Source organism: Stegodyphus dumicola, chromosome 7 (assembly GCF_044657685.1).
Source record: "Stegodyphus dumicola isolate Sdum_Otavi_A_Nest chromosome 7, ASM4465768v1".
Taxonomy (NCBI): domain Eukaryota; kingdom Metazoa; phylum Arthropoda; class Arachnida; order Araneae; family Eresidae; genus Stegodyphus; species Stegodyphus dumicola.
Window position 1 is genome coordinate 82,800,576 of NC_140774.1, and position 14,681 is coordinate 82,815,256.

The 14,681-nt window shown below is 32.0% G+C and overlaps 1 protein-coding gene across 2 annotated transcripts in view; it reads left to right on the forward strand.

Annotated features, from left to right (window-relative positions):
• Positions 1 to 14,681, forward strand: part of Su(Tpl) (Suppressor of Triplolethal) — a 162,682-nt gene that overhangs the window by 116,935 nt on the left and 31,066 nt on the right. For both annotated transcript variants that reach the window (XM_035374206.2, XM_085820529.1), the window contains one exon: positions 14,317 to 14,429. In XM_035374206.2, the coding sequence (XP_035230097.1) occupies positions 14,317 to 14,429 (113 nt within the window). The remainder of the gene's footprint in view (positions 1 to 14,316; positions 14,430 to 14,681) is intronic.

Here is a 14,681-nt window from a genome sequence, read left to right on the forward strand (position 1 = left end):
TTTTTTTTTTTTTTTTCCCCTTCTCGATTTCAGTAACAAACCGCCTAGTCGGTATAGTGGTAAGGGAAGCTGACTGCGATGCCGAAGGACCTGGGTTCGAATCCTGGAGAAGGCATGGCTGTAACTGTCCGTCCCTTCATAGGAAAGGCGATGGTGGCCCACCTATTAGGTGCCTCCATAATAAAGAGACCACCACATCCAGCCTTGTATAGATTAATGGACTCTGTTACACTTGTAATTGTTCACAATCTGCCGTTGGGGGGGATAATTCAGTAACAAATGTTGTAGCTTTTAAAAATATTTTAGTCTACCGTATATAATTTTGGATGTGAGTGAGGAGCTTTAATCATGAAAGATAGACATTATCCTCAAATTCAGTAATTGCTCTTGAACTGAAGATATTTTAGTGTTTCCATCAGGTGTGGTGTCTTATTTTGAATTAAACTGGCGCTACATTTCAAGAATCAAAAGTATTACTGCATACAATCAGTCAGTCTTCCTCCTATTCTCTCAAGCACTTTGAGAATGTACATAATACCTTCGAACGCCTTTGAAATCAGGAACAGACACACAGATAGGTCATCCTTTACATTTCATGAAGTTCAACGGCCGTCCTTGTTTTCGCTCTCATCCTGGCTCTGATGAAAAACGACTCGTTATGTCGCGATCATTTTATCTCATCTTTTTAACTTCCGAGGTGAATGCCGTAAAAACTTGCGTCATTCGAAAGCCAGGTGATATGCCTAACAGCACCTAAGAAGCTTTTGAACCATGTTATTATTTACAACACTGATGGCCAACTTTTGAACATACGAAGGCTAATTTATGGTGTTTTTTGGCTCAGTACAGCAAACTTTGTTTAACCAATTTTAATATCGCGTGCTGAGGTCTTGGTAAAGAGGTTTTCTTTCAAGAGAGCAGTTGTGTATTTTGAAATTATGTTGACAGATAATAATGAAACCAAATACTATGTTATGCTACTAATATATTCATCATGTTCTTTTGAATACAGTTACAAGTAAAATATGTATGACCACCATGACTTAAAAAATAATCAAACTAATATAAGTCTATTGCGACGCAGTATGTTCACTAGAAAAAATAGTTATCCGACCAGTATGAAAATATGCATGCATCAACAAAATCTTCATTCAATGATGATAATAAATTTTGTTAACCTTGTTGTGGTTGGGAGGAAAGAATCTCACGTCCCGTTGTTTATGTTATGAAAATTATTAGAACGATCATACTTTCATAATTCGCGTAGCTTTGAGGGCAGATTTATTTCGATCAATTAATGTAATATTAACTGATTTCTAAATCTAAATTAACTTTAGTTTTAGTCATTTTACTGTTCTACTAAAGACTGAACTGTGTCGTATCTAATTTATCATTCATCTGATGTATTTCTTCACCTACCTTGTTTCAATAGCTGAAAAGTTATTTCAGACTGCTTTTATAGCTAAGCCTGCATTGTGTAGCTGATGATCTATGGAATGATCATTTCATTCTGAGATATGATTATAATATGGATTGAGCACTTCCCACAATACAGTACCCCCCCCCCAAAAAAAAAATCTAACAACTATTTTATTATAAAAATTGAAAAAATTTGTTTGACATATACTTTGGTTTAGGAATATATACTTAAATTAATTTAATCGGTTATTCCACTTGCTTTCATATTATCTTAAATACATTCGTTTTAAGATGCAAATAATAAAAGGAAAAATCGTACTAAAAAGATTTGTTGATCAAAATTTGGATTAATTCAAAATTTGTATTTAATGCCTTACAAAAGGGCGTGTTCTCCATTCTAGTCTACGCTCAGTAAAATTTATAATTATCTTTCAAAACGAAGCAGACAAACAAAGCAGCTTGTAAGAAATTGGGTTGATAAAAACATAATTTACTAATTTAATATAAGTAGAAAGCTATGTATACTTATTTTAACTAGAGGGGGGGAATTAAAGTCGTTTCTGATGGATTGTCTGCCAACTTTATTCAGAAGTTCATTTATGAACTGTGTTTCTGGAAACTATTTGACCTTATATCAGCATTTGCAGGTCTTTACGTTTTCGGAAAGTTTGTTGCATGATGTGCTTAGATTTGTTTCAGAAAGTCGTCAGCAGATAATTTTTGTCATCATCATGTGTCTGAAGATTGCGCAACTGTATCTGATCGATGTCGAAATCAAGCCAATTAAAAGGCTGAGCCAAACTAAACAAAAAGTTACTTTTCACCCAATTCTAAATGGATAATTAAAATAAAAATCAACCAGTTTGTTGACTTAATCCCATACTGGGTGACATACTTCATCCCATAATTGTATTTTTTACTCTTTTGGCAAGTTTTAGTTTATTCTGGCTGAAATTTGCCTCAGTTTGAAAAATTCATTCTATAATGTTCAGATAACATTAACCGAATTACCGATCGCGTTAAGCGATGTATATTTTCATGTTTTTCGTAAACACGGGCAGGACTTCGGCAATTCGATAACAATGTACGAATGACAAAATTAACCGCGATCACATTAAGCGGCGTCTGCTACAAGTTAATAATATTACTAAAGCTTATATTATTTGTACTAGCAAAATTGTAATTTCTGTATACTAGATTATGATTAATAAATGTATAAGATATTTCGGCGCGCATTCGAGAGGTCCGAAGTTCGAGTCCGGGCGAGGGCATCGCACATTTTCACATCTCCTGCGTTAAAAAAAAATACTAATGGCTCTACAGTGGCACCCGAACTAAAAGGTGGTGAACAATAAATTATCACCACGAGGATTTGGCGATTGGGTCCCCTAATCCTCCGTCGTCCTTTAAAAGGGGGGAATGTATTCATTTTCTCGCTCCTTTCAGCATGCCTTCGAGGTGTAACGGTGGCACACTCGGCTCGAGGTCCGGAGTTCGAGTCCTGGCGAGGGCATTGCACATTTTTCACATCTCCTGCTTCAAAATAACCCAAGACTCTACAAATAGTATGTGGAATGATGTGTTACTTATCTCCACCAGAGAATATTCGCATTAAAAATTCACTAAATTACGGGGGAAGAAAAACCCCAACATTACTGTATTATTTGACGCATATTTTTGTAACAATATTCTTTAAGAAGACGCAACTGTGATTTTCCATATTCTATTTGAGTTTTCGATTATCCGAAGCATAGGTCCAAGCTATCGTAGATAATTGAAATTACCTTGTAATATGAGTAATAGTTAATGCGATAAAATGCACATAGGTGATGAGATGACTTCAAACTTCGGTGCATTATTAATAGTCAACTAATTAAGGATGATTTGAATAAACTCTAAACCTTTATTAAAGCATAAGCAGCAGTTTATGATCGTCGAATTAGCCATTAGTTGTCACCACATATTTTAAATTAAATCCTTTTTATGCTTCTATAAATCAATTCTTTTAGCCATCTGTTGCGCAAGCATGACGTCTTTAAAACAATTTCGTCGCCTGGAAGAATATTTCTTTTACAGTTAAGGACGTTTTGAAAAGAACTTGTAATTAGGATAATATAAGCGCAGTATGTTAGCAAGTAAAAAAGAATTAAAAAACTGAACTGAAGTAACTGAGGATATTTATCTTTCGACAAGTACTAATAGAAGTTGTATCTTCAACTCTTTAAATAAAATTTATATCGCAGTGTAAATTAATTAGTTTCATATCTAGATTTTCATGAGAATTACTCGCGTTCGTTTTTGGTAATGAAATTAACATAAAATTAAATTCCGTACTATTAAAATGTTAAACTTTTTCGAAAAATTCTTGTCATAATAATGCTAATTAATTTATGAGAAGTGTATTCATGGCCGCAAAAAATTGCTTCGGGGGCGCATGCGGGCCATGGCCACCATTTTGAGACCATTGCGCTAGATTATCTGTCTTGCTATTACGATCTTTGTGATTGAATTATTGAATAACGTAACCTTCGGCCTAGAACTGTTTGATTTACAAATACCGAATCATCCGGCTCTACATTACTGTATTAATATTTTAAAATGTTCATTAAAATATAAAAATTGGAATTTTTGAAAAAATAACAATTTTTAGTGATGTGTGTAAAATGACATGATAAAAAACAAAGATCTAACTTTCCGCTGAATGAATTGCGGAATGCTTGAACTTTGGAACTCTTCAGATCGCAGTTTTAAATTATATTACTTCGGGTAAAATGAAATCAGGGATCCATCAGTGGCCGATTAGATTAGACCGCTATAACACAGCTCGATCCAGGTTAAAATTCAGGCATTGTATGGGCATTTTCGTTATTTTCCTTGTGGCAATATGAATATAAGCCAGTTTCCCGTAAATATCTGAGACGAAGATGTTTTATAAGATAGGAAAGTTTTTGTAACCATGTAAATGGTATTGAATTAAAAACGAATAAAAGAATTACAAGCGTCTGTAATGTGGGTTTTTTAATATATAATTATTATTGAATTAGCTTGAAACAGAAAGATACATTGACGACAACATCGCAGATTTTCTCGAGGTCGTAAAACTGTCAAAAGGAAAATTTTTCAAGAAGAATGCGCTTCAAGAGCAAAATGTCAATATTTGCTTTTTCCAAAAAACCAAAAATACAACTGTTAATACTGAATGCTAATTATTTTATCGGTTTAGCTATGTCTAATTGGAAGGGAAACGCGCTAGTAAAATTTAAAACTGGACAAAATTGAAACGTTAATTTGATTCCGTCTTTTCCACAAAACCTTTCCCCATTGCCTTTCTCTCCTCCCCCAACTGAAAAAGAGGAGACCATCTATGACTGCCCTTGAATTCGATAGAGTACTAGAAGGAAAAATTTCAGTCCTTTAAGGGGGGGAAAAAAAAAGAGGCAAGGTCTATATCGTCTCGAAAGCATTATGCAGTATATATTAAATTTATACTTATTCTAACATGCGTGTTTTTAAACAAAATCTTATTTAAATTTGGAGTAGCTTGACGGTTTTCTTTAGTAGTTCTACTCTGCGCCTCAAATTGCATAATTACCAGATTTTTAAGAAATCAATACGAGTAATTTTGCGTTATTTTTAAGTTTGGAGCTAAAAAATAATTTCACTTGGCAAACTTTTAACTTGAGTTAATCCTCTACCTCTCTTCTTCTTTTTCTTCCTTTCTTTATTTTACTTTTATTTATTTATTTAATTTTTTATTTATTTTGTGTTTATTTTTTAAAATCCGTACTATGACCGCGTGACGATTTTGTCGGAAATTTAAAACTTGGCTTATTGATTCGACTGATAATTAACTAGGCATTTTAATCACTGTTTTTCACTACTTTTTAAAAATGCTAAATTTTATTAATCTCTTATCTTAAAAGATAATTAAGATGGTTAAAATAAAGATCAACCCTTATTGTACACTTTTAGTACATATCTATAAATATAATAAAATATTTTTTGATTTTTTTATTAATAACGTATTCGTCTTGTCGAAAAATTTATCTGATATTTCTGTGTATAAGGTGAGAAACTTTAACAAAATTTTTAGTGCTGAAGTTTGGGGCCAGATCATGTACAAGTTTAAATGAATTTATAAATGATTCCATCTCAAAAATAATATCATAGATAAATGATGTTATAAACAACTGAAAATGTATTTACTTTTATTTTATCTCAACTTGCATTTATCAAATGTCATATTTTTGCTGTTACTTAATGCACTAATTTGTTGTCTGTGTCCAACTGGGAATATTTTTACGTTTCTCAGAACTCCTTGTATCTCTTTGCAAGAGTGAAGTCTAGCTGAATGTCACAGCTGATCTAGATATCATCATCTTCAGTTTTGTCCATAGCATTGCTCAACAGAAGTGATAACTTTTCCGAATGTGTACTCCTTTTTCTGTGCAGACATTTTAGACTATATAGCATAAAAAGAAATATATTTCATCCTTAAAAGAACGCAACTGAGGAGGAAAAATAGTCTTGTAACTGAGAATAATTATGACGTTGGAGAACCAAAGTTAAATTCCTCGCCTTAATGCCAAACAGCCAAATCACGCACATGTCCAAAAGTTGGGAAGTAGAGAAACTGATTGTACCAAAATTTTTCCTTTCATTCTGCAGTACTCTAACCTGTTGTTTTTAGAATGGAAGCTGAAAGTTACAGACACGAAGAGAACACTTTGCCAACTCCCCCACTAGAAAGAATGTAATTTACTTAATACCTTTCTGGCCTTTATATCTTCATGTACATTCACTGATCTTATTTATATTATTTTCTATATTATTTTTATATTATTTTTGTTTTCTTTGATTTGTTTTTACAAAGTTTGCATTATTTATCTTTTTTATAATCTTCTATGTTTATTTCAACTTTACTTTGAATTCGATTTCATAATGACAATTTCCAATGTTTAATTTCTACAAATAATATAGTACTCAAATACATAAAGATGATAGTGTCGGGGACGGTTACTCGAGTTTTACAGGATTTCTGTACAGTAATTGATTTTTACTCCAAATTAAATTAACTAAAATGCTTCATGAGAATAAGTTCTTTGAGTAGCAACTATTCGCGGAAATATTTGGCCTGACTAGAATTGCCGGTTTGGCTTTAACTTATAACTCGAGTAAAGACGAAACACTTTCATATTTACGTATTTTTATCAATTATTGTTCATTGAACGGGAGTTGGTTTGTTCCCCTTGAAAAGTCAACTAATTTCCGATCAATGACAATAATTACATGTTTTAATTTTTCCTTTTACAATTGAAATATTATTCTTCGTGATGATTTAACTCCAGTCCCCGTTAAAACATTATTAACATTTTACTTTCAAATAATTACTTCAAAACATCTTTCAAAATATAACTTACCAGTATGGATGCACACTTTCAAAATAATTCTACTTTAATTAAACTTAGGAGATAATATAATCAATTAATCAATACTGTTTAGGAAATAAATTATTATTAACTAACTTTGCAGCAATTGCGCAAGTAATAATAACTTGTATTCGCACTAAATGGATTTAAATTCATACAACATATATATATATATATATATATATATATATATATATATTAGAAATATTATATTATATTAGAAAGTATTCTTGATTATTTCATTTCCGATTAATAGTCACATTATTATAAAGGCGTCAAAAGTCTCGATATTGAAGGATTTACAAGAAGATTTGAGATTTTTTTTCATTCAGTTTCCCCCCCCCTTATTATTTTCTATAGAATTCTGGGCATTGCATTTCTGTTATGGAAGAAAAATAATTTGCCAGATGCGTCTGAGCATCATGTTTTCAACAAAACTTCAGTATCTTCCTATCAATCGAGTGCAGCAGGAAGTGGGATTAATCTAGCTTCAGAACTAATCTCGTACTCTTTAAAGGTCTATTTTTGATGCTTCGGGAACTGATTAAGTCACTCTGGGTCCCAGAATTTGTTTTCCTTATTTTTACGAGAAATGAATAATAGTGTGACGAGTTATAAGGTGATTTAAGAATCCTCTAAAATCTGAGACTCTATGTCTGGGCGATATTTTGGATGCTTACTATAATAGGCAGTGTAATGTTTATTAACGTGACAGTACAAGGAGGATGTCGGCTTTTGTGTCATTTGTGTATAGGTTGCTGTAGAAACTGATATTTTTCTTGGATATGATCTTATGGAGGTAGGAATATACCTTCCTTCCTCTGTATGTATTATCTGCCCACCATTTGCCGATATCAGTCATCCTGGTAATCAATACTGATTCTAGATATTCATTCACTCGCCCATGAATTGCTTGTTGAGTATCTGTTGCTAGCGATAATATCTGTTGCTTGACACTGTTTTCTTCAAAGACTTAAATTTTTCCTCTGTTCAAAGGTATAAATCTAAAGTATCCATGTTAGGCCCCCTTTTAAATCCCCCCTCTTGTCAATTGATTATACTTTAGAAAATGAATTTACTAGTTTTTATTACGGTACGTAATTTTTTTAAAAAGAACGATAAAATTAGTTTTGCCTTCTTACCATTACTGGGTCTGAAAGAGAGAAATTAATAAATCTTCCATCACTAATTATTGTTGAATTCTCAATCATTCCCTCTGTTTTGCTTCTAAAATTATCCGATAATTTTTTTCAAGCAGTGAAATAAATTTCCTTGATGATATATTCTCCTTTATTTAAAATTTTCAACTTAAATTACTCATTATAATTTCAGTCTTTATTTTCTGAGAGTGATTACACACGTGACCGCTTTGTTTTAAATTTGAAAAACAGATGATGCTTAAATTATCTTTAATTTAAACCTGATTTTAGTGCACTTAAATCAGGAGTACACCCCCCTTGATTTTTTTTTAAGCGAAATTATATTGTTTATTTTCTGAAGTGAGCGTTCTGTAATATGCGGTAGGTTCAAATAGTATTTTTTTGCAATATTAATGTGGTTCAAAGATTATTTAATAGCTCTTAAAAATTAATTCATGAAGTACGAGGGAGTTGCCCAAAATTATGCATTGTAATTTCAAATTTTTTTTATACTTGATTCTGCGAAGGGTATAGTTGCATCTTGACTCATCTAAAACAAAACTGTAATGTGAGGCTTCTGTTCCGGGAAAGTTGGGATAATCTCATGGTTTTATAGGGGATTTCTTCGACCTTAAATTGGTATATTTAAACTAACAAATACCAGCTACAGCACGGTTGAAATTACTTGGCCGAAATGGGCGCAAAAATAAAGTGTAGGCATCATTCAAACGTAATGAAAATATTTAAAATGTTTCTTCACTTAAACATAATTTATATAATTATATAAACAATATTTAAAATATTTCTTAAACATAATTTATGTTTCTTCACTTAAACATAATTTATTATAATTAAGATACATAATTTATATATCTTAAAAATTCATCTAATCTAAAAAAAAATCTGTTTAATGTGTATATGGACAGGATTACATGAATCAAATGTAAACAGGGAAGAACGATATTCTGACACATAAGTTAAGGAAGAATTCAGAATACATGGCAAGCCAGTACTTATTTCCAGCAATATGAAGCACATTTCCACAATTTTCATGATGTTGACAACCTGCTTAATGAATGTATTAGACCAAAAAATAGTATAAATACATGTAACCTGAGCCAGACTGTTTTTAACAATTTAAAAAAATAAAAAATAAATAAAAAATTTAGATATCTGTAATTTCCAATTATCTACACCACCCTAAAAAGTACTCATAAAGCAACGCACATCAAGAATTAGAACTGTTTCCTTCATTTTCGATCATAATTTTCTTTAAATGTGCACGCGTATAAGATAATCGAATGAGTATTCTGGGAGATGTTTAGTTTTTTTTTTTCAAGTACAAAAGTTAGTTTTTTTCCCCCCTTGACGGGGGGGTGGTGGTGTTGAAATAATAATATTTTCTTTTAATATTCGTTGACAGACATATTCGGTTGCTTTCATGTGTAATAATACACTTACTGATTTGAAAGATGGCTTTTAATTTCGTATAATGTAGGTTTTCCGTTTGGTGGTTGTATCCGTGCAGAGTTTCTGCCCTTGCTGTCAAACAAAAGCAGTTCACGTTCTGTTTATTTTTTATTCCTGGGTCTTCATGTCTGCTGAGAGGTTTTTTTTTCTTTCTGTCTTTTTTTTTTTTTTTTTTTCCCGAAGTAATACCATAATCAGCCTTTAGGCATTATTTTGGAGTTGAGTTCAGTTGTGTCTTATCCCAGTTGCGGTTTCTTTTCCCGCATTACCGCAGTGCCTTCATCTGGAAAGGTAAGTTTTGAAGATTTTAACGATTTCTGGGGCAATAACCGTGTGTGAACTGAAGAAGGAATAAAAAAAGAAAGCAAGAAAAAGTATGTATCTGCAGGAAACTTTGGAACTGTTGGATATAATAATTATCTCCCCCTCCTGTATCTGTAGGAAATGCCCATATGTGTGTGTTTCCCGCAGCTCTATTTTTATACAGCAACGCCGTTTGCTAAAATCCGTTAATATTCGCCTCCTTTTTATTTTCGTGAGTCATGCATGAAAAATGATTGTGTTTGCAAAGTCACTGAAAGTAATTTATCTTCTAACTGTTGTACGCCATTGGAAAAGGTGCTCAGGTATTTACGTGGTAGGGGAATAGAGGGAGAATGTCAGTTTTTCGATGTTGAAGATGCGATCAACACTTTCTTTCCTCAGAAACTGAACTTAGCTGTACTGTGGCGTTTAATAATCGAATCTTAATTTTTGTTGTATACTGTGTGCTCAAATTCCTGCATTTTTTTGGCATTTTTGTGCTCGACTGTGATTGGAGTACCGTAGAACCAGCTGTTCTCACTGACGTCGACCACAGTCCATTCATAAAATCTTTGTAGTTGGATTGCCTTTTTCTCCGCAGAAAAATTCATTTTTATTGTTAAAAAAAATAATTTTGCATTTACATTTATCGTTTTTTATTATTTCGCAAAAATTACATAGTAAAATTTTTTTCTCCTGTGAAAAAATAATATATAGGAAATACATTTTTTAACAGCGTTAAACTTAGTTCTTCCCTCATTGTGTGCATGCGTACGTGGGCGCATCCGTACTTTTCAAATAAAATTTAAATAATTTAATGATTATTTAAATTATATGATAGAAATTTTTAATCTCAAGGATTTAATTAATATTTAAATATAAATTTGATTTTTTTTCTTTCTGATACTATTATTGTTGTTTATTATATTATGTTTTGATAAAATTTAATAAGTGAAGCCTAAAATTATTATTTTTTATTTTGTTAATAAGAAATTTTCATTTTCTTTAAAAAAAATGTGGGCATCATATGTTCTTAAAACCTATGTTTCACCCACATGGTACTTTGAGATCACTAAAATACTTAAATTCTCCCCCCTTTCTCTTTTCAACTTTTTTTTTTTTTTTTTTTTTTTTTTTTTTTTTTTTTTACTGACATAATGACATTAGCACTTTGTAATTTTGTTAAGTCACTACAAATATAAATGTAAATTATTTTTGCATTCATATTTGTAGTGACTTTAGGATTTTAGCCTAAAAAGTCTTTTTGGGGGGGGTATTAAAAAAGAGAGTCTCAATTTTAGTAAGCTTTGAACTCTACGTAACCTTATATGGAATCATTTTAATTCTGTGGGAATTTCCAAAGAAAATAAATGATTTTATTCCTTTTGGCAAAATGAGGTACAGCAGCAGATGTATTTTGAACCTTTTTCACTACCATGTTTAATGTATGGGACATATGGAAGATCATAATTATTTAGCATCCCCCTCATTTCGTTTTTGAGAAAGAGATACTTGATGCTTTGTATCTAAAAATATTAAATAACGTCAAAGAATCTCTAAAGATGCCAATAACAATTCTTTGTTTCAGTTTACTCAGAATGCTTGTTGATGCCACTAATATGAAACGGTTATGAAGTAACCGTTCATATTAGTGTAACGAACTGTAACGAAGATGTTAACTGAGAATGTCAACTTCATTACATCAGGAAAAATTCATTAATAAATTATATTAATCTTTGGTATCCATAAGTTGTTTACTATTCTATCTCACCATACTTTTTAAGAATACCAGGCTGACTAGCAACCAAAGGATAAGATCACTGAACACTAGTAGTTTGACCCAGGTTCAAATCCTGCAGAATGGCCTGGCTGCATGATAGTTTTTGTGGTTATCATATCATTCATGGCTCATTGGCACATGATTTTCACCATGTGTAAAGAGAATATAAGCCTGTTTCCTTCAAAAAGACCTGAACAATGGCTTCCCTCCGCTTAGACAGATAACCCTTGTCTACTTTGTCATGAATCCACATAACTTAATTTTTTCAGATCTCAAGAATTTCATTTTAAAATTAGCATAATTATTCCTATTATAATGCACAGTGCAGTCTTATTATTATTTAAGGACTGTATCAGGGGCTGAATGACTAAGACCATTGAATAGTGGCACTTTGAGCCATGTTCCAGCCCATTCGACAGGCTGGCTGCATGGGTGTTTTTCACGGTTTTTCTCAATTTTTAAACATGGACATAATTCAGTTTTGCTCAGAAAATTCTTCCCGAAAGCATCCTTGGCATGCAGACAGCTGTTCTTTGCTTTGCCATATTCAAATAAATTAACCTATTATTTAAAGATGACTTATAAAGTTTTTGTTATATTTTTGATAGTTTTGATAAATTCTGTTTTTATCCAATTTTTTTTCAGTGTATTTTGTTTATATTTGTGAATATTAGTTCTTATTTTAAATATTCATGTTATAGTGATATTGCTTTTTTAAACCGGGAAGGACCCCACCCCCCTAAAAAAATCTGAAAGCTTTCAGATTTTGCATTATGCTTAAAGGGACAATTTTTTAATCTTCTGTATGCTAACTTTATTTATTAAATGTTCTTTGCACTCCAACCATAAAATTCAATTCAACAGGAATAACACAAAATAATTTTTAAATTAGTGTATCTTTAGAATTTCCAGTTGCATGCTGAAGATAAAAATGTCCCCCCCCCTCGGTACAGTTTTGCCATTGCTCACTTTGTTTATTAATAAAAAATTCACTGAAGTGTTATGAAATATGAAATTGATAATAAAACAAATTCCAAATTAGCACTTTCAGATGCCCATATTCGGTGGAAGATTACATTATTCAAAATTTGGTGGCTCTAGGTACCGTTGTTTTATCACAGTGCGAGTAACAGGGAAACATTTATGCAGATTCTTCATTATTTAATTTCTTTAATTATAACACAGAGCGACAGTATTTGGTGGCAATGATAGTAGTGAACCGACATTTAAAGTTTTCAATGCAAAATGCCAAAACGAAATTAATAGCCTTCCTGGGCTAATGCCCTTTGGGCTAAAAACGTGGGATAGTAAAGTGTAATTGATTTTAAATTTCATCAACCGCTCCCTTCCTGATAATAATGCCATGACCATCCTTTAGGCGTTTTAGTGTTGAATGTATTGTGTCTTATCCCAGCTGCAGTTTTTCTGAATTACTGTTAATACGAGCCTTTTGCTTCCTTAATTTTTTTCCCCCTTAAATTAAAGCTTTTTTGCTTCCTTAAATTTACAGGATTTAGGTGTGAAAAAGAAACTCTCCCTCCACCCAATGGATGAACACTTAGTCGTTAAGCATTTGTCAGGAGTGACTTATCGGTCAATTAGTGTATTTTCACCAAGCTCTCAAGGTGCACCCCAAGGGGCATCGAATATTACAACCTTCAGCAAGGGATTAGGCAATTAAAATCATCTATGCCATGATTGGAACCCGTGCCAAATAACATAGCAGCTGTCTTTATACTTCTCTGGCTGGCATAACTGGCAGGAAAAGGATAAAGTCATTACCTGCGTATGATTTTTAATTTCATCCCTTTGAAATAATTCACAGTTAAGTTTTTAGCCATTATTTTAGAGTTGACTACTATCGTTGTTTCTTTTCCCAGCTGTACTTTTATTATTATTATTATTATTTTTTTTTTTTTTGAAAAAGTTTGCATGCATTTTACTATTATGTTAACATGTTCTCAAGAAATAAGTTATTTGGAAGCTTTCTTGAGAAAATATTTGTTAATTCTCCCACATTATAGCTAGTTAACGTATTTAGTCGCAGCTAATAAATTTATGCCAGATCTTAGAATATATAATCAAGCTTCATTCCAAGGTTTTTTTTTTTTTTTTTTTTTTTTTTCCAGATTGCGTCAAGTCCAAGAACAGGTATTTAAATTGTTCTTTTAGTTTTATTGACAGCTTTCTGTGAATAATTTAAGAAGAAAAATTTGCAGTGTGTGTGCTGAGTTGGGAATGACAGTGCTGTGCAGTGTAAGAGCTGTAGGCAATAAATCTTTTTGAAATGCGTACTTTCTTGAGCTACATATGCATGTATTTTCACTGATGTCCATACATTAAGTTCAGAGTGCCATCTAAACTCCATGTTCATTAAAAAGCATATACCTTTAAAAAAAACTTTTTTTTTCCATTATAAATTAGGAATATATCACTTGAAAATTGCCATTTATCTTTGTGTCAGATGTGAATAGTGTTATTTACTTAAAGATAATTTTTAACTAGAGTTTCTGTCTGGTGTTTTTAGAAATAGGTATGTTTTTGTATACCTGAAAGTTTTAATTTCCATAATAATTGCCTGAGAATTTATATGTTAATTTACATTAGAAAAAGATAATGACTTCACAAAATAATTCATTATCCACTGCGAAACATATCTGATGTATTCAATTTTTGAAAAAAATAGCAGCAATGTCTAATTATGATTTAATAAAGAAATTTTCTAGTAATTTGAATAGTTTTTATACCTGTAAAACACTTGATTCTTATTTTGTAGGTGATACGACTACCCCAGAATGGTAACTGTCAGACTTATAGTTTCACTCTTTCAAATGTTGAAGCCGATGGACCACATGGTAGCTTCGAATGTCTTCGACAGACTGGACACAGGTCAGTAATTTGTAAGAAGGTTTTTGTGTTATACGTGTTGCTTCTTCTGCATTTATACAGAGTGAATCACGAGAAGCAGATATTTTTGGAACTGACCATACTCAGCTTGTAGAGGGAGGTGCAGGAGGAGGCCTTCAATTCACCTTGAGTTGATGTAGTATCCATCATGCCATAATGACTCGATTTTATGTATGTTTTATAAGCAAACACCACGTATTTGCTTATGAAACGTGTGAAAGATGGTGAGGCGGT